Source organism: Crinia signifera, chromosome 7, assembly GCF_055691185.1.
Source record: "Crinia signifera chromosome 7, ASM5569118v1, whole genome shotgun sequence".
NCBI lineage: Eukaryota > Metazoa > Chordata > Amphibia > Anura > Myobatrachidae > Crinia > Crinia signifera.
Window position 1 is genome coordinate 60,993,546 of NC_139223.1, and position 20,333 is coordinate 61,013,878.

The 20,333-nt window shown below is 45.4% G+C and overlaps 1 protein-coding gene and 1 pseudogene across 4 annotated transcripts in view; one reads left to right on the forward strand and one right to left on the reverse strand.

Moving 5' to 3' along the window:
- The window catches only part of LOC146021192 (radial spoke head 10 homolog B-like), a 51,609-nt pseudogene extending 40,050 nt beyond the window's left edge, over positions 1–11,559 (reverse strand). The window contains exons 1-7 of the transcript XR_014450869.1: positions 11,502–11,559; positions 10,943–11,188; positions 9,247–9,322; positions 9,101–9,169; positions 7,994–8,167; positions 7,650–7,865; positions 1,676–1,882 (exon numbers count right to left, since the gene is read on the reverse strand). The product of XR_014450869.1 is annotated as a radial spoke head 10 homolog B-like (transcript). The remainder of the gene's footprint in view (positions 1–1,675; positions 1,883–7,649; positions 7,866–7,993; positions 8,168–9,100; positions 9,170–9,246; positions 9,323–10,942; positions 11,189–11,501) is intronic.
- Positions 11,560–11,679: 120 nt separating this feature from the next.
- Positions 11,680–20,333, forward strand: part of EIF2AK1 (eukaryotic translation initiation factor 2 alpha kinase 1) — a 40,854-nt gene continuing 32,200 nt past the window's right edge. The window contains exon 1 of one of the 3 annotated variants that reach the window (XM_083153199.1): positions 11,680–11,982. In XM_083153199.1, coding sequence (XP_083009325.1) covers positions 11,877–11,982 — 106 coding nt within the window. In that variant the 5' untranslated portion in view covers positions 11,680–11,876. The remainder of the gene's footprint in view (positions 11,983–20,333) is intronic. The other 2 variants (XM_083153197.1, XM_083153198.1) reach the window with 2 other exon arrangements.

Genomic DNA, 20,333 nt, shown 5'->3' on the forward strand with positions numbered 1-20,333 from the left:
TTGAGAGATCCTTTCGCAGTACTCTGACTCTAATCTGCGAATATACCTTTTAAGGACAGTGTCCGCAATATACCTTATCGCTAAAATGCGAATAACGGACACAACCACAGTATAGAAGTAAGGAGATAGGAACTCCGTAAAAAGATGTATTTAAGTCCCTAATGGACAAAAGGGGGTTACAGGAATAGAAAATACAGGTATAACAAGTAATACAATAGACTAACAATGAATATAATAATCAGGCTCTACTAAGGGAAGAAAACAGATACAGGATACAATCATAATCAGCCACATTACATAAAAGGGGAATACGAATGTTACCTTCAGGGGAAATAGCGCAGCGCAGTCTGGTCGGAGCTCACTATGTTCAGGTTTGAACATAGTCTGGTCAATGGTCAGGGAAAGGAAGATGTGCCGAAGTGACCGAGGCCGCCCTGGGTCACCTATCTCATAGGGTCAGAAGGGGGAGGTCAAAGGCCATTCCTATTGGTCAGGGTTCGTATGTCAAGTCCTCTGTGATTGGGGCAAAGTAATCCAACTGGTTTGCAAAGGTGCAGGGGGAAGGTGAACTTTGGAGTCCTTTGTTCTGTTGGTATCGTCGTCAGGGGTTGTAAATAGCAGTGAGAACCGGTTTTAATAGATTCCTTTGTTACACACTTTTTAACAGAAACTGTCTTTCACATGTGGATTTTGTCCATAACTATCGGACCGTATGGATTGCGATTTATTCGCAATGACCGGAATACTGCGCATAAGAAACGGAACGTAACGGTACTAAACATTATACAGACGGATGTATGCAATGCTAACTAAGCTATGTGTGGCGTTCTAAACCTTTAACTATATTTTATTTAGTGTCAGTATGTTCTTATGAATTTATGTGTAATAGTATGGCTGCACTTCTGGTCCACTTTGTCACACAGACTCGGGTATGGAAACTTTATTTGCGCAACTCTGCGAACCAAAATGGCGGCCATACTATCCTAAAATGGCGTGTATGCAACTCGACTTTAACACCCGCAACATGCGAATGGATGTTAATGCTAAACAACCATTCAGGCTGAGTGGGAACACACACTGCGAGGGGGGGGGGGGGCAGACAGCCCGGCATTCGCCAGGAGGGGTTTGGTGGACTCGCAAGGCTGCAAATTCGTAGCCTTGCGCATCAACCAGAATAACCCCCAAAGTCTGCAGGGGGGTGGGGGGCTGACTTCACATGCAAGGGGATGTGTCTTCTTAACACATTCCCTCACATGGTTGGGAAAACGGCAGCAGCGGGGGGTGTATTCGGCGGGGTGGCGTCACGAGGACTCGGTAAGCAGGTTTATATAATATCCTCTAGCTGCACCTCCTTAGGAATCAAGTGAGATTCCAGTAAATCTGATGAGTAACTAATGAATTAGTAAATATGTTTTATTTTTAGTTGAGAGTGAGAGACGGGTAAAATGTACAGGCACATACATCAATTAAAAAATGTATATGTTCAAGCTAATGAATTAATTAAAATGACAAATCTGGCAAAGTTTCTTTATCAGCAGTCTCCTCCATGGCCTATAGAGGATCCCGTACCTTTGCTGATGCAGCTGGTCATGTGACTTTGGCTGTACCTCCTGATTACATTCAGAGCTTATCAATTACAACAAACATCTAAATATGCTTCAATGACATCACTCACCAGGCCATGCTTTTTATTATTTTTCCACTCTCCATCGTACATTGCACCATTAGCATAGTAATACCGGCCTTGTCCATGACGTACCCCATCTACAAAGCTCCCAACGTATTCATTTCTTAAGGAGTACTGTGAGCCAATCACTCTTTTTAGGAACCAAGTGTGAGTCCCGAGACCATTCTGGTTGAAACAAAGAAGCACAATACATATTACAACCATTTATCTAGGTCTCTTATACAAGCTTATTAGCTATCCTAACTTACTAGTGGAAGCCATCAGAAGCAGGCCCTCTAGAATTGGACAAATAGCTAAGTGAATAGAGTATCTTACTGCAGTGCCACAGGCGATGGGTTCAAATCCTGGGTATGTTAGCATTTTGAAATGTAATAAAGGACAGAGTGACTGAATAAGAAATAGCTCTCATGAATGAAGGGGGGAAAAGGAGGCTTCAAAGAAGAGTGAAGCTACAAGTGAAAGTAAATAAAACAGATACAGCATGGCGAAAATACTATGTGTACTGAATTCAACACATTATAAGATACATCTGACTCAACATACGCACAAAAGCAAAATTTGGTATTATGGGGGACATTTACCAAAATGGATTCGAAGAAAAAAAATGTATTCGTAGGGAGAAATACACCTTTTTTTTACGAATTTGTATTTTCGGGATTTACAATCCCAAAAATACAACAATTCGTAGTCCTAAAGATGGAACATTCGTATTTGTAGTTACAAATACGAATGCCCTACACCATCGATAGGATACGACAGAAATCACCATTCAAAAGAATGGTGGTTCCTGATGTACTAAGCAGCCGTACTGATAATACAGCTGCTTAGTGGTGTAAAACACCCACGCAAATACGACAGGAAAATAGAACACCATTTTCCTGTTCTATTTGCGTTTTAGCCTGCACGGATCAGTCAGATCCGTGCAGGCTGCAGTGTAAAAAAATAGAAAAAATAAATAAATAAATAAAAAAACCGGCGTGGGGTCCCCCCCACAGCCGAAACCAGCACCAGGCTGAAGGAGCCGGGGCCGGTAATTAAAAATCAGGGAACCCGACAAATAGGGGTTCCCCGATTTTTAACAACCAGCCCCAGGCTCCAGGTCCGGGGCTGGTTCCCAAAATACAGGGGACAAAATGACTAGGGGTCCCCCGTATTTTAAGAACCAGGCAAAACCAGCCAGCAGGGTAATGTCACAGCCGGGGGACACTTATAATATAAGGTCCCGCGGCCAAAACATTAACCCTACCGACCAGTCAGCCTGGCCAGGGGCCCTGGGGGAGTGGGGACCCCCCCAATGAAGGGGTCCCCCCCCTCCAGGACTTACCTGACCAGGCTGAAGCCTGGTGCTGTCCTCGATGCCCCTGGGCGGTGGGCATCGAGCTGATAAATAGTGTAAAAAAATAGATAAACTATTGTTTTTTACTGTGGAACTACAAGTGCCAGCAAGCCTCCCCAGCAAGCTGGGACTTGGAGAACCACAAGTCCCAGCCTGCTGGGCATTAAAGGGCCCGCTGGCACTTGTAGTTCCACAGTTAAAAGAATAGTGCACAAAACACACTGACACACATTTAAAATAAAACTTTAATACACACATTACACACATACTAATACTTACCTATCTTCTTCCCGTAGGTAGCCCTGGTCCTGATGTCCTCCGGTCCTGTGTCGGCGTTCCTCTTCATGTCGACGTCCCTGTCGGCGATGGCATCCGGTGTCCGGGTCCGACGAAATCCATGGAGGAAGCTGTGGAAGGAAACCATACTCACCTGTCCCAGCGCGACGTAGTCCAGGTAAGGGTCTTTGCAAAAAAACAAACCGACACCCCGAATCCAGCCGGACAGAAAGCCGCACGGTGTTTACATCGTGCGGCTCCGCCTCCCGAATGCCGCTATTGGCCGCCTTGCGGCCTAGCGGCTCCTGATTGGCCGCTAGGCCGCAAGGCGGCCAATAGCGGCATTCGGGAGGCGGAGCCGCACGATGTAAACACCGTGCGGCTCTCTGTCCGGCTGGATTCGGGGTGTTGGTTTGTTTTTTTGCAAAGACCCTTACCCATACTTGCCGACTTCTCTTGTGCCCTTTCCGGGAGAGCCTGCAGCAAGTTACAAAAAGTAGGGGGCGTGGACATCGAGCGTGATGTAAATGGGGCGGGGCTAACCAAATTACATTTCGAGTCACATTTTAAATCCTTCCTCCTCGCTCGACGCTTACTCCCTGCAGCTTTATAAAAATAATAGTTTCCTTTCCTCCTGCACCCTCATCATTATTCCTCTCCCCCCTCCCTATTGCTTCATAAATATGATATAAAGCAGTGGGGAGGGGGGAGAGGAACAATTTTGATGAAGCTGCGCTGCTGCAGCAGCAGCGTGGTGGAGGTCTGAAGGGGGAGGGAGACAGAGCCTAAGGAACGTTAGTAAATAAAACAGCAGGGACGCCAGGGAGCTGAGTGGGAGAAGCAGAAGGCAGCACCGTAGCAGTCAACCTCTAGCTTACTCACCATCTCTTCTGTGGTGCTGCCTTCTACTGCTCGTCTGCTCCTGCTCCCAAGGCTGCCCCGTACTGTGCTGCTGCTGCGGCCAGCGATACCACAGCACAGAATCCCCGCCGGCATTATTAGGACAGCCGCGCAACGTCAGTCATCCTCTACTACACTTTGTGACTTGCGCATGCGCAGTCACTGGTTTTCGCCAAGTAGCTGAAAAAACGGGAGGATCCTATATATTCCCGGGAGACCGGGAGAAAGGACCAAAAAGCGTGACCCTCCCGCTGAATGCGGGAGGGTTGGCAAGTATGCCCTTACCTGGACTACGTCGCGCTGGGACAGGTGAGTATGGTTTCCTTCCACAGCTTCCTCCATGGATTTCGTCGGACCCGGACACCGGACGCCATCACCGACAGGGACGTCGACTTCAAGAAGGACGTCGACATGAAGAGGAACGCCGACACAGGACCGGAGGACATCAGGACCAGGGCTACCATTCTGACCATTGCTCCCCTGTGCGAACTGAGTTACGTGGGAACGACAAAGCAATTCAAGTGTTGCTCAGTTCGGCAGCACACAGCCGGCGATGCTGACATTACTGTTATGTTAATAATTAGTTAAAGAAACGCAGAAATATATACAACAGCATACAGCTCCTGATATCCCCCATAACAGCGGAGATCACCAGGAAACTGCGCAAATAAGTAACTTAGTGGTGGTGTAGAAACCTAGATATGATTGGGAGCAGCTGCTGTCTTTCCCTGTAAACATTCACTGTTGAATCATGTCACCAATGCATGTAGGGGCGTAGGGATTCAAATACAAAATATAGCCATACCAAGGATGAGGGCGAAGGAAATTACTCCATGCTAGAGCAGATGCTATAACGCATGACATGATTAGTGATACCACCAACAGGCCTACTTACTAAAACATAGGGCAAGTATTCTATCACAGAGATAAAACTGTATACTGCCCTGATGTATTTATTATGTCAGCAGAAAAATACAGGTGGGAATGAGTATGAATTTACATACTGTACCACTTCAATAGGTCAGTCAGAGGCGTATTTACATATATATATATATATATATATATATATATATATATATATATATATATATATATATATATGTGACAAGGAACCCCATACACTGGATAAGATGACGTCTTGGTCTTTATTTTGTAGCAGGTTAACAGCATAGGCAAGAACGGGTACAGCATTGCAGCATACAGGTGTCACAGCATAGTTCAAACTCCTCACAATGGGGGTTATTCTAGTCCATTCTTTCTGACAAAATCCTTCTTAGATGGACAAAACTATGTGCACTGCGGGTGGGGCAGATGTAACTTGTGCAGAGAGAATTAGATTTGGGTCAGTATTTTCCCTGCACAGAAACAAAAAAACTCACCAAATCTAATTCTCTCTGCACATGTTACATCTGCCCCCCTGCAGTGCACATGGTTTTGTCCATCTAAGAAGAATTTTGTCAGAAAGAATGAACTAGAATAAACCCCAATGTTCCATTGGTCCCTACCGTAGCCCACACCACCAGCGGCTATTCCACCATAAGGGACATTGACAATCTGCCCTGAAAACACTCATATCAGGAAAGCACAGGTGCTGCTAATCAACCCAAACCTGATCACATAAGTTTTCATGCCACTACTGCTGTTACTCTAAAACAGTGGTTCCCAACCTGGGGTACTAGTACCCCTGGGGGTACTCTGCAGACCAGTTGGGGGTACTTGAAAATAATATTGGTAATGGCGGATGATGAAAAGGTCTTTTGATGGCTGAAGAAAACCCATTGCCATGGAGACAAACCATGTTGTGTCATATGCCTGACCAACAATCCACTGGGAGCTTCCCACGCTGCCCTCAGACATCAGCAGTCATCTGCCCAGCACTGACAAAGGTGGAGGAAGCAGCGGCATTAATCCTACCGGTGTTAGCGGGAATCCTGGAGATAATACACAACCAGTGTCTAGACACAGAAGGGCATGATTCCTGGCTGTGTACTACTCCTCCGCTCCTCCTTAATATAAGGACATGCATAAGGATCCGCATACCGCTAAGTACTGTCCATATTTCAAAATGAAAGGGGGTACTTATCAATGAAAAGCCTAATCAAGGGGTACGGGAGAAAAAAAAGGTTGGGAACCACTGCTGTAAAACCTTAATGTGGAGGTATACTGTCCCTGCCACCCTATATATAAACGTGCGTGCGCACACAATGTGGCAAAGACAACATATCTCCACATAAGAGTAATGTGGGGGATCCAGACCAGGTTTTGGAGTAGTAGCAGAAACAGGGTTGTGTAATCAGCAGCACCTGTGATCTCCTGATGAAAGTGTTTCCAGGGCAAAGGGTAAATGGTCTTAATGGTGAATTAGCTGCACAAGCGATAGGCCTGGGTGTGGGCTATGATAGGGACCACTGGACCATTTGCAAGAGTCTGTTATATGCTGTGATTACCTGTATACTGCTGCCTGTAACAACGCTTGCCTGTGGAATCTATTGCTATTCCAAGGCTGTGGGGTACACAGCATTTTTTCTCTCCACCTCTATTTCTGTCAGTTATTCTAGTCAATAAATCTATGGTTATTTGAAGTTCTGCCCAGCGTGCGCAAATGGGAGGTCCGACTGGAGCCTCAACCCCCTACTATGTCTTCTGGGATCCAATGTTACCACTTTATGAAGTTTTCTTCCAAATTCATCCAAAGAAAACCCAGCAGAGGCTCCATAGGTCACACTCTGCTCAGTGCATTCTAATATGAGGTCTGACCAGGACCCTGACCCATTAGTATGTCTTCTGGGTTCCAATGTTACCACACATGCTTCCTGGGTCAATGTTCTTCCAGACACATTCCGCCCTTAGGTCCATCTGGGACCCCAACCCCCCTAAAACCTTGCCAGGATCCAACGGGACCACCTTGTGTTGGTTCACTTTAATGGGCAGCAGGGATCGTGTAATTGAGAGCATTACTGCCTCACAGCACTGAGGTCATGGGTTCAATTCCCACCATGGCCCTAACTGTGCGTGGGTATCCTCCGGGTACTCCGGTTTCCTCCCAAAATCCAAAAATATACTGGTAGGTTAATTGGCTCCTAAAAAAATGTATCTAGAATGTCTGTGTGTGCGTGTACATGTGGTAGGGAACATAGATTGTAAGCTCCACTGGGGCAGGGAATGTTCAAAAGCACTGCAGAAAAACTGTAAATAAATAATAAAATCCACTATGCAAAAATCCAATCATGAAAACACGGTAAGTAAGGACATGTTTGTGGGTTGAAGGCAGCATTTTAAGTTTCAGTTAAAAAAAATGTATTAAAAATAAAATGCTCAGAAAAGTTAGTGATGTGTAATATAGTCCTAGGAGTCTGTTGTCAGAAACTAGACAGGATAGCACCACATAGAGTACGTACCAGATAGCACCACATAGAGTACGTACCAGATAGCACCACATAGAGTACGTACCAGATAGCACCACATAGAGTAAGTACCAGATAGCACCACATAGAGTAAGTACCAGATAGCACCACATAGAGTACGTACCATATAGCACCACATAGAGTACGTACCAGTTAGCACCACATAGAGTACGTACCACTGCACTCCCCATCCTTCCTTGGTCTTATGTTTCCACTCCCCCTCATACCACAATGTTTTTTCAGCATTGTAGAAGATGGTACCCTGCAATGATATGTCGTGTTATAGGCAAGAACATCCATCCACATAGCCTGCCAACCTAATTAAGCCTCATTATATTTTTACTAATTAGATTATTTTTTATTCATAAAGTAGACTAAGTTACAATGTACCTTTCCATGTCTTATGCCCTTGTACCATTCTCCTACATATGAAACATTGTGATCACTAGCCACATAGATGCCAGTGCCATGTCTGAGTCCCTTATACACCTGTCCTTCATAGCGACTGCCGTTTGGCCATGTATATACACCATATCCCATTGGACAGTTCATGGAAAATTCTCCCTGGAGCCAAAAGAATCAAATAGAAAGAAACATATTAGATTGACTTCGATTTCCAGTTTACCATGTATTCCTCAATTACTATGGGAAACCATTATTCATATAAAAGGTCAACAACATTTAAATGAACCCATCATAGCCAATGTTCTGAATATAACTAACATTTCTAATAAATTATTCCGTAGACAAGTCAATTGTGGAAAACAAATATTTTAGAGAGTACACACAACACCCTTCTGTTACACACCTGACCTCTTCCATTGTGCCAAGAATTGCGCCAATCAGAGTGGGTGGTCGTGACACAGCCCAGTCCAGTCCTGTTGTTGGCTGTGGGCATTACATAAAGAATACAGTTCGTGCCAGTGTTTGGAATGGCATTGCAGCTCTGCCTTCATTCCCTAAGCTACCACTATGTCATCCCAGTGGTAAGGGCTGAGATATTTTATTTACAATGGAATATAGTTGACCTTTACTAGTTCTAATGCAGTTCTCATTGAGTTTTATACATTGGCCAGCCAGCGCATTACTGTGGTATAAGGCTAGAACTGCTCTTAACCGCTATGGGGGAAATATAAGTGTTGTTTACACTGGTGGATGCTAGATGGCTACCAACGAGGCAACTCAAGTTTATGTTGTTCCATTTTTTAGCAGGTTGTTAACTAGAAGAGAGAGAGGTCAGACTATGTATGAGACCGAGGGGGTACTCAATCCCAGATTCCGACTGTTGGGATGGAATTATTGTTGTTTGGGTAACTAACCATCTTCATTACAATTGAATGCTGGTTCATTACTTTTTTCATGAAGTGAGGAGCTAAGTGCTTCTATATCTGTATATATCTCTTATATAGTAAAAAGCTAGAACTCAAATACAGACCATAGGAATGCAGATACGCTCTATAAAATATTTCAACAATATCAAAAGATCACAGGTTTTACCTCATACTTCAGCCCATCTGTCTAAGTGTATGTTCCTTTTCCATGTATAAAGCCTTCAGAAAAGATGCCCTGGAAATGAGGAATCGATTACACAGATTTTCTAGGCAAATACATGGAAATAAAATAATATATGCAAATAAACTCACTCTGTAAACATTTCCATCTTTGTAATAAGCAACACCTTCCCCTTCATATAAGCCATTCACCAATTCCCCTTCATACCTACAAAACAAGAGAGAAACCCATTAACACGGAAACATAATGTACACTGTCACGATCCGAGCTGTCAGACAGACTTTCTTACCGGCTAAGTGCCTCCGCAGGTTCAGCTTGCGGTCCAGATGTCATCTCTGCCGGCCTCCTGTCTCCCAGTGACAGTCCCCAGTGCACGGCAATCCACCTGTCCGCCGCCATTGCTCCCAGTATCCAGCATGGTGTGCACAAACACACTTTCCCGCCATAGCAGACATGGGGGCTGCCATGTTCTTCCCAGTCACATGTCTGTGCTGTCCAATCCTGTTGGTTCTGATCTCCCTGTCATACTTCCTCGGCCAATCCTGGCCACCCAGTGGGGATAAGTATGCTGGGAGCGCTCAGAACCATTGCTAGTGCTTCAGTTGTCTCCAGTGTATGGTCAGCTGTCCTTGTCTCTGTACAAGTGTATTCTCTGCTGGTGTTGTCTTCCATGCTGCAGTGTGTTCCAGGTTGTTCCATCTCCTGTGAAGTCCAGGTTATTCCACCGCCTGTGATCCTGCCTCTTAGCCCAACGACCAAGCCTAGCTCCGGGACTCTGGTCCTTCCGATGCTCCAGCATCATCCACCATCGATGTTTCATCGCTAGTCCGATATTCCGGATCTCCTGCTTCCGTCCGTCATTCCGGACCCACAGTCATCTCCCGTCCGTCATTCTGGACCCACAGTCTCCTTCCATATCCGATACCCGAATCCGATGTTCCCACATCATCCTCGATAGTCCGATATTCCGGATCTCCAAGCCAAGCTTCCGTCCGTCATTCCGGACCCACAGTCAAGCTCAAGTCTTCCGTCCGTCATTCCGGACCCACAGTCTTCACATCCGATGTTCCACCATCGATCCTACATCACATTACATCTGTAAAGTATTGCAATCTGCATGAACTCTGTTATTTCTCCTGCATACTTTACTGTCTGTTTATATTACAACCATCTGCAAATAAACTCCGGTTGTATTTTACCTCTGACTGCTTATTGGCTCTGGGTGCACTGTCGCGCACTCCATGCGCAAGGGTCCTCTCCAACCTCCCCGGTCCAGGTCCCCACCAGAGGTCTCAGTCTCGTCGACTAAGCCCCCTGGTGTGACATACACTAGGAAATATAGACAATACTGTAGCTATATGCGCATCGTTAAGGAATGGGGTGTGTACATTAGCCACTATGCAGAAGGCATGTCCAAACTGTGGCCCTCCAGCTTTTGTGAAACTACACATCCCAGGATGCCTTGCCATAGTTTTAGCATTCCCTAATAGCAAAACTGTGGCAAGGCATGATGGGACTTGTAATTTCACAACAGCTGAAGGACCATAGTTTGAACATGCCTGCATTATACAAATGGCCATAAGCATTTGAATATAAGCTGTATGCACTGTAAAGACAAATGTTCATTTACAGTGGATTGGATCAGTCAACACGGTCAAAACTACTTTTGCAAGAAAAAGAAATGTTCCAAACAAAATAAAAATAGATCCTAAATAACCCTTTATATAAAAAAGCACCTACAAATATGCATAAATGATGATGATGTGATAGGGACTATAGAATAATTACAAGTACTTATTTATAATCAATATAAATGTGTGCACTTACTTCTGAACAATGAGCTGATTCAGCACTGGTTCCTCTAAAGACTCTGTAGCGACAAATGTGACCAGAGGCTTCTCCTCTATCACAGGTTCCGTAAAAGGAGTCATGATAATGGATGGCGAAGCTGGTTCTTCAGTAGAGATTACAGACACAGATGACAATTTGGAGCTGGTATCCTCACAGAATTCCCCTGTCATCTTCTCTGTCTTCTTTGCATCTTTTTTCTTAGATTTCCCCATATCCAGAGCTCTTATGTAACAAAAAAGTCACAAAACAATATTTACAAATCACTTGAAACATATTACTGTAACCATAAACAACAGATGTTGTAGCAGTAATACATTAAGGGCACCATTACAAGTTATTACAAATCTCGACACAATTATAACATATGGGGTTGTATCAAACCTTCTGAAGAGATCAGATAAGGTTGCACGTAGCTTCTAGCTATCACTTATCTAGTACATTCTAAAATAATACAACAGATTGACTGCTCTGATTATCAGGCTTGATTCCCGTCCCCTATGTTGTGTGAATAACCAGCAATAACAGCTTTCATTACCATTAAACTCTCCTAGTTGAAAAACTTAAAAAAAGTTCAGCGTCCCGGAAATGTCACCGTTACCTAGGCAACGACTACCCATGTGATGCTTTTTCACCTATGGCGTCCGTTTCGCCATATTGTGGCTGGCGTACGTCAAAATAATCCGTCAGTGTTTTCCTTGGTTGTCCGGATGGCGAACGTCACTTCTGTCGCTCTGGCTAGCTCTGCGCGTTGTCTATGGTGCGCTGTGGAAGTTGCTTGCTGGATGACCGTAGTAGCGGGGTCGGGTTGTGTTGGCTGCTGGTAGTAGATCCACTCCCCCCCCCGACCTGCACTAATTTTGTGCAGTTGGAGCTGGACTGAAGCCTGTGGCCCTCGGGGTGCCCCCCTCCCATGTCTGAGAGCCAGGGACCCCTATTTCCCAGTCAGGCTATCATGAAGAAGGGCGAGAAGATCCCCATTTTTGACTACCCAGATGAGTCCGAAATGGAGTTAGACGGTGAGTCCTTGCAGAGTAGTTATTGCACAGCAATGTGCCGTATGGTCGCTGCAGAGGAATTGTGACTGCTGGGCCCGCAGCCAGCACAGGGAGGTGTATGGGGTGACAGGTTGGACCTGGTGGTGGACAGCTGTTAGGGCAGTGGAGTGGTAGTAATATTACAGTGTTATTCATAAGTGGTGATCTATGTATGTATGTATGTATGTATGTATGTATGGGGATGGCACGGTACATTCAGCTCTGCTTTATATACATTATAATGTATAAGGGATCACACCCCCTGTACTGTATTTGTTAGGTATGCTCAGTACACCCAACCTGTCTCTGCTGTGCATGCCCTGTGCCTGTATATGGTAAAGGTGTTTGCACTGGATTAGTATGTTTTTTTAAGTACCCCAGTCACGGCTGGAGCTGCTCAGATTGACGTATCGGAGTAGGCGACCGGTGGGTCCGTGACGTACCAATTGCTATTTTTTATTATTATTATAATTATTATTATATTACTAGACATTATCTGATAACATTTATAAATACTGATGTAAATATGTTTTTTTTTGTAGCCTAAAACATTTCAATAGTAGTTCATAGCTGGATGTATGTTTGAAAATATCACAATGGTTTATTGTACATAGTTGCTGCGGGAATAAACTTGTTTCTTGCTTCCATTATTTAATTGTTTGTGCGCCCAACTCCCGCTGGCTGTGAGATCCTAATTCGTGTGCCCAGTTGCACTGCGTTCGCATTGTGCATGTGTCAAGGTGCCGCTGCGCACAAATACTGGTTTGCAGGAATATATGACCTGTAAACTGGATTTGTTCTAGGGAACAGGATTGCCACCTAGCAACAGCAGGTGGGTTAGGCAGCAAGCCTCCCGAATTTGCTGAGGGAGGGTTTAGCGAGATGATAAGGTTTTCTACAGGTGATAAAAAGTTGTGAGATATTATCTCTAACTGGTGCCGTTAAGGTAAGGTAAGCCACTAAGCATGAGGGTACACCTATATTAGGCTCTGTGGGATCTTCTGTGATATCGAATTCCACTATTGGGGTATTAAAGGAAGATATTTTTGTATGTCCCTTCAGGATGATATGGTATCCCGTTGAGGTTCGTGACAGCCATGGGTCTGAGATGTGGATGAGGGTTAGTTCAGCCCCTCTTGCTGCTATAGCCAAGGCTAGTAAGGATGATAATGATATCAGTTTACTTTACTGTAAATTATCTGTTTCCTGGTAGGCCAAGAAACATAAGATTGGCTCAATGTCCCAGGTATTGGAATTTTTAGCTATAATGGGCCTGGAGAGGTGGATACATCGGAGTAAGTGGAGGAAAAGTTTATCTGTTAGGTTAGGGATCATAATGGCCAAAGCTGAACCGTATTACCTTATGGTAGCTTAGGCTAGCCCTGATTGGTATTTGAATGCTAGAAAATCCAAGAATAGATGGAGTGGTGAACCCAGAGTGTTAGAATTATGTTGGCATCTCCAGAGATCAAATTCTTTAATGATCGCACAGTATTTGGCTCTAGTGCGGGGGCTAAAGGCAGCATTAATTATCGCTCTTCTGGGTTATGCTAGGGCATGGCCGGTTAGAAACCCAGTAATATTTCCATCCATATGCACTGGGGAAGGGTCTCTAGTATGTCTGGAGTTCCCTGGAAGCATTCCCTGGATAGTCCCAGGGGAATCATGGGGCCTATCCGTAATTGGTTGACTAGAGGAAATCACACTCTGGATGGCCAAACAGGGTATACCAACACTATGTGGGGTACCCGGTCTTCCCTAATTTTCTGAAGGACTTTCAGGAGGAGGGCTGGAGGAGGAAAGGCAAACGGGTGAGGCAGATATGTCCAAGGGAAGGACATCGCATCCATGCTCCACACCCCTTCGGTCCATATCCTGGATACGAAGCGTGGAGTTTGGGCATTTGTAGGGCTGGCGAAGAGATCTATTTCTAGATTTCCGAGGGACTCTATTATTTTTTGGAAAAGTTGGCTTTTTTAGTGCCACTGAGTCAAGGGAAATTGTTTGGTTGACCTGGGATGTAGGATGCCACCAGGATAATATCCCTCTGGGTTGCCCATTCCCAAATCTCTAGGGCTTCTCTGCAGAGGGAAATAGATTTTGTGCCTCCCATTCTGTTTATGTAAGACACCGCTGTCAAGTTTAGTGTTCACTCTAGAAGTGACAGCGGGCAGGGCGCCGAACCGGGCAGGCCGACGGCACAGCTGGGGGCTTGCCCGGGCCGTCGACGCCATGAAGGGGGCTTGCCCGGGCGGTCGACGCCATGAAGGGGGCTTGCCCGGGCGGTCGACGCCATGAAGGGGGCTTGCCCGGGCCGTCGACGCCATGAAGGGGGCTTGCCCGGGCCGTCGACGCCATGAAGGGGGCTTGCCCGGGCCGTCGACGCCATGAAGGGGGCTTGCCCGGGCCGTCGACGCCATGAAGGGGGCTTGCCCGGGCCGTCGACGCCATGAAGGGGGCTTGCCCGGGCCGTCGACGCCATGAAGGGGGCTTGCCCGGGCCGTCGACGCCATGAAGGGGGCTTGCCCGGGCCGTCGACGCCATGAAGGGGGCTTGCCCGGGCCGTCGACGCCATGAAGGGGGCTTGCCCGGGCCGTCAACGCCATGAAAGGGGCGTGCCCGGGCCGCCACCGTCATGAAAGAGGCCACTGTGCTGCCGGGGAAGCGCCGGGCATCGCCGTCTGCGGCAACGCTGGGCTTCCCCATGAGGCTGTTTTAGCTGGGTGCTTCGAGAGGGGCAGGGCGCATTTTGCCCTTTAAAAATCGGGCAGGGCGCAGCGCACCGCTAAAACAGCCTAGCGGGAACACTAGAGTTGTCTAGACATAGCTGTATACAAGTATTCATTATGTGTTTGGGAACTAGGGCTTTCAAAGCTAGTTTCGCTGCCCATAATTCTAAGATGTTTATAAACAACTAAGCTTTTTCAGCCAACCAGACTCCTTTGACTGCTGTCTCTTGTGAGAAGCCTCCCCATCCTGTTAGAGATGCATCTGTGGTTATTGTAATTGATGGTGGGGGATCTATGAGGGAGGAGGAATAGGAAGACTGTTCCATTGAGATAATTCTGTCCAAGTATATATATTGTGCATGGATTAGTGATCTGGGGAGACCCTGTATCTCTCTGCACAAATGGGGGACATGTCGAAAGCCTGGGGAAATGGCGATCATCTTGCAGATGATTGTCGCTAAATCCCATTGGGTTAGCCTGCGTTTGTTTATAATGTTCTGTGTGTAGGTTTGTGCGTCTAACCATTTCTCTGGAGGTACCTCGAGGGAGAAAGAATGGGTATCCAGATTGAACCCCAGAAATGTTAGAATTTTGGTTGGGTTGAGGATGGACTTATGAGTGTTTAGAGTGAAGCCCAAGGTGGATAGCAGGGAAATAGCTAGGTTTCTGTGTTTTAGAATGGTATCAATGTCCTGGTGCATCAGTAATATATTGTCTAGGTAGATGATGCTCTGCTGACGCAGGTGGGATATTAATGTTTGATCTGTTACCGAAGTCTCCAGTCTGGGCTCTTCTTGTGCCGTGAAATTCTCAGGATGGACCTGTGGCTCTCGAAGTCTAGCCCCCTTGGGGAATAGGCCTTTTAAACTGCTTGTTCCCTTTTTTGAGGTCAGAAAAGGATTTGCAGGATTTACGGGCTTTTTGCCATATTTTTATTTTTTTTTATAAATTGGGGACCAAAAAGGTTGGCGTTATCTAGGTTTGAGGTTACTTTTATCCCTATTATTGCGCTAATTATCAACAGGGTGCACAGATGGCTGAATCAACACTACACACAATATTTTAAAAAGTTGTTTTTTTATTTAAAGTTAATATAATAAATGAAAAAATAATAATTACCAAGCTGCTTATAACAGAATCAATATATAGTTTAATAATATTACCAATGTAAAATAAATGCATATATCCTCATAAATTCCGCTCTTATATATCAGGTGGCCACCTGTAAATCTATATGACTGATCTTAAAAAATGATAGTTTTGATTTGTAATAAAAAGTCTGAATAATATAGAAATCAAGTAAAAAATATATATATTTGAAAAAAAATGGACCCCGGGATGGTTCTCCTCCAATTTTATATATGAGGGAAAGATGTCCACTGGTAGGTTGGAATGGATTTAATATCCAAGTGCCATTGTGGCTATTTAGTAGATATGCAAGTGAAGACTCCACACAGAATTATACTCACGGACTCCACTTGAAATGTGCGTGTGTTGAATGGGAGCAGTGCAGGGAGACGGGTGGGCTATTCCGTGTAGATTCCACTGCCCTCCTTTCTACTACCTGCACGTCGCTGGGAGATGCGGTGCCGGGAAAGAGACCACTCTGAGTCCAGCGGTATGTTATCTGTCCGGATCAGCCGCATCTCTCACATGCGGCGTGTAGTGGTCTCACTTCCAGCAACTTGCTAATACCTGTAAGGCAAACAGGTCCGCGTCCCTCACCAGCTGCTCCACTGTCCGAGGTGATTGAACCAGTCTGTGTGTTGGAGGGGATTCGTTCCGTGCGTCTATTGTTGTAGACAAGTGATGGAGCGGAAACGTGGAAATAGCAAATGGACTTTCAAAAAGAGTGTGTCCTGATCCCCAGGGGTGCCGGATCCTCTAACGCGTTTCGCTCAGGTATGAGCTTTTTCAAAGAGTATCCATATTGCAGGCTGTCTGCCCTAATATACCCAGCACCTTATTGGGATCACAATCCTATTGGATCAAATTCTTTCACACATCTGTTGTATATGTCTAATCAGTCAAAATCCTGTGCACAACACATTCAAAAGCACGTTCTAATTGCGAGCGATATTTACATAGGTAAATTTCTTTAGAAAAAGTGTTAAGGCCCATACACACTTGAAGATTTTCATTTCAAAAGACTTTGCCAAAATCTTTGATAGCTATATCTTTCACCAAAGTAGTGCGTACACACTGAGCTATTTTCCCCAAAGAGCGAGAGATTTTCAGGAGGCGAAAGACTTTGCTGAAAATCTTTCATTATAAATGGGCTGGGTTTGAATTTCAAGGGTTCCATATATATACAGTATATCGGTGGCAGTGGGCATATAAATATATAAACATTGGTGGGCAGTGTTGGCACTAATGTATGCATTGCTGGCACAGACCAGCAATATATACGTTACCGCCAACACTGCCCACCAATGTTTATATATTTATATGCCCACTGCCACAAATGTATATTTATTTAAATGACCCCCCCATGGGCCCCTGGAGCGACTCGGAGGCCATCACCGCATCACCCTCCAGCCCCTTCCCTCCCTCGGAGAGATGTTTCCGCATAATTTCCCTGTGGAGCAACGCGGCAACCCCCCCCCCAGTGGAGTGGGTAAGCGCCAAAGCGCCCTCCCTCCCCGCCTGGGGCACCCCGTGCCCTACACTATCCATGGCTGTCCCCAGCAGATAGCGACGCACACAGCTGCCCACCAATGTATTTAAATGCACCAACAATATATTATAATATATAATATATATATATATATATATATATATGGGATGCAGTTAAGATCCCGGTGGTCGAGATCCCGGCGTTCAGAATCCCGACCGCCGAAATCCCGACATATTCTCCCTTCGGGGGTGTCCACGACACCCCTGGAGGAAGAATAATTTAGTGTGCCGAGCGTAGCGAGGCACCGGGCCCGCAAGGGGGGGCAATCCACGTCCCCCCCTTGTCGGGATTTCGGCGGTCGGGATTCTGAACGCCGGGATCCCGACCGCCGGGATTCAATACTGAATCTATATATATATATATATATATATATATATATATATATATATATATATATATATATATATATATATATATATATATATATATATATATTATAGGTGCATTTAATGAACACATTGGTGGCAGTGGGCACAATAATATAAACATTGGTGGCCAGCAGGGTGTTAGCACGGAGCAGTGCTGTCTGCTCCGTGTGTTTAGCCAGGCTGGGGGCGGGGCTAGCCTGGCCGGGGAGCAGGGCTCTGCAGCAGCAGCATCCATCCAGCCGGCCAGCCAGACGGAGCACAGGGTGAGTATGACAGGCGAGGGGGCGAGGGGGCGGGGGGCGGTCCGCCGGGCTGAAAGTGGTTAATCTTTCAGCCCGGCAGGCGTACACACACGGCGATGATGGATGGAAAACCATCCATCATCGCCACATCTGCTGGTAAAACCAGCAGATGACCCACTTTCCTAGCGATGATGCGGGAGCGCGCATCATCGCTAGTCGGCAATCTCCGGGGCATACACACTGGGCGATTTTCGGACGAAAATTGCTCAAAACGGCTGTTTTGAGCGATTTTCAGCTGAAAATCGTTAAGTGTGTATGGGCCTTTAATGGGCACATGTATCCCCAAACATACACATCTTTATCCAGGAGAGATTAAATGAGAACAGAATAATAATAATAAAAATAACCAAACTTTGCCTTCTATATAATATAAAATATATAATAAAATATATACAAATGCAATTCGGTATTTGCTGCGGTTCGAACTCCCCGCCTCAGAACTATAAGCTATACACTTTACCTCTGCACTAGACCGACAGTCCAATCATTGTACTGCTTGCAGGGCATACTTATGACAGAATTTTTCAAAACATTTTTTGGATCAGTGGTCCGTGTTCTTAATAGCAGATGTATTTATCTCAGAATTATCACGCAAATGACTCAAAATCTATGCTATCATTGAGACCCTGTGGAGCCAGGGTTCCCAATTGAAACATCCAAAATGCTTCTTTGTTGCACAGTGTCCTAAATCTATCTCCTCCTCTTGGTGTGTTACCGATATGTTGAATTCCAACAAACCTGAGACCTTCAAGTTCGCCTTTATGGGTTTCTGCGAAATGTCTAGAGTTTATCTAGGTTTGAGAATTCTAGCAACTTTGGAGCGAAGTCTGCTAGGCCTGTGGTAGTGAGCCATCTGGATCTACGGGTATTAGTGACATGATTAAATGTCTGGCTTATAATACGCATTGCTATGCTAATGATTTAAGTAAAGCATGTTTGGATGCTACCAGTAAATCTAGGGAGACGCTAGATTCCCCTTCTCTTTCTGCTTTGTCCAATATGTATAAAAGGGGGCCAACTTACTTTTACGGTCAGTGGGATCTCTTTTTGCCTACTATGGATGCTAAAGCTGGGTCGATACCAGGCGCAAATAGAGTGGGTACATCTGGTAGCCACGCATTAGAGCGCAACACTAGCTCATCTTCTTTAATCAGTGTTGCCCTAAATGCTAGCTGGGCAAACTTTTGTACCTCAGATTTGTGTTTTAGTGCCCAGTGAGTGGCATATAGCTTTGGTGGAGGGGTTTTACCCGCAAGGGCCACTCTAGCCATTTGTATGGCACTATATTCGCCACGCTGAAAAGAAGTTGATGTTCTGGTTACTTCTTCTGACTCCCAATCCACTGAGGGTGGTAGACTATGGGGTAGATGTATGAAGCAGTACTAAGGGAGGAGAAGTGATAACGTGCCTGGCACTTTATCACCGGCCAATCAGCTTCTGACTGTTAAGTTACAGGCTGGGTTTAAAACAGGACAGTTAGGTCGGTGATAAAGTACCAGGCACTTTATCACTTCTCCTCTCTTATCACCGCTTCATACAACTACCCCTATGTTTCCTATGGGAATGATGTGGCTGTTTGATAGGTGACCCTCTGTACTGGGAGCGGGTACCTTCAGGCTGCCTGCTACTTGATGTGGCGCTGGAGCTGTGCAGGGAGAGGTAAGTGAAATTTCTTCACGTTTCTCACTCTCAGCAAATTCGTGAGGCTTGCTGCCTAACCCACCGACTGTTGCTTGGGGGGAAGCCTTCCGAGGAACGAAGAAGAATGCTTCCGTAAAGGGATGACAGAAAGGGACCATTTGAGGATGTTAGCGGGAATTGGTTGGAAAAAATGCAGACGTGTCTTTGCTGTTCTCAGGGCATGCATCTGACATCAGCATAAAAACATGACATCTGCGTTGTTATTGTTACAGCCAGTCTGCATAGCCATAGACCTACTTGAGCGATTAAAGTTTCCTGTTCTTGTTTATAGGGTGTATCAATACCGATATAAATACTGTGTCCGTTAACCTTTTACTCCTAGCTACGTGCGAACAAAGCGTAGCGAACCTTACTTATTATACACGCTAAACAGATACCTATAATTTGGTATCCCTTCGCAGTAATTAGTACCCAAAACAGTGTACACCTTTTTAAGGACAATGGCCGTATAACACCTTTGTCGCTATATGCGAATAAGAGTCAAGACAAGGGATTAACTCAAAGTAAGGAGATAGAGTCTCCAAATAATGTATTTAGTCCCTAGCGGACAGCAGGG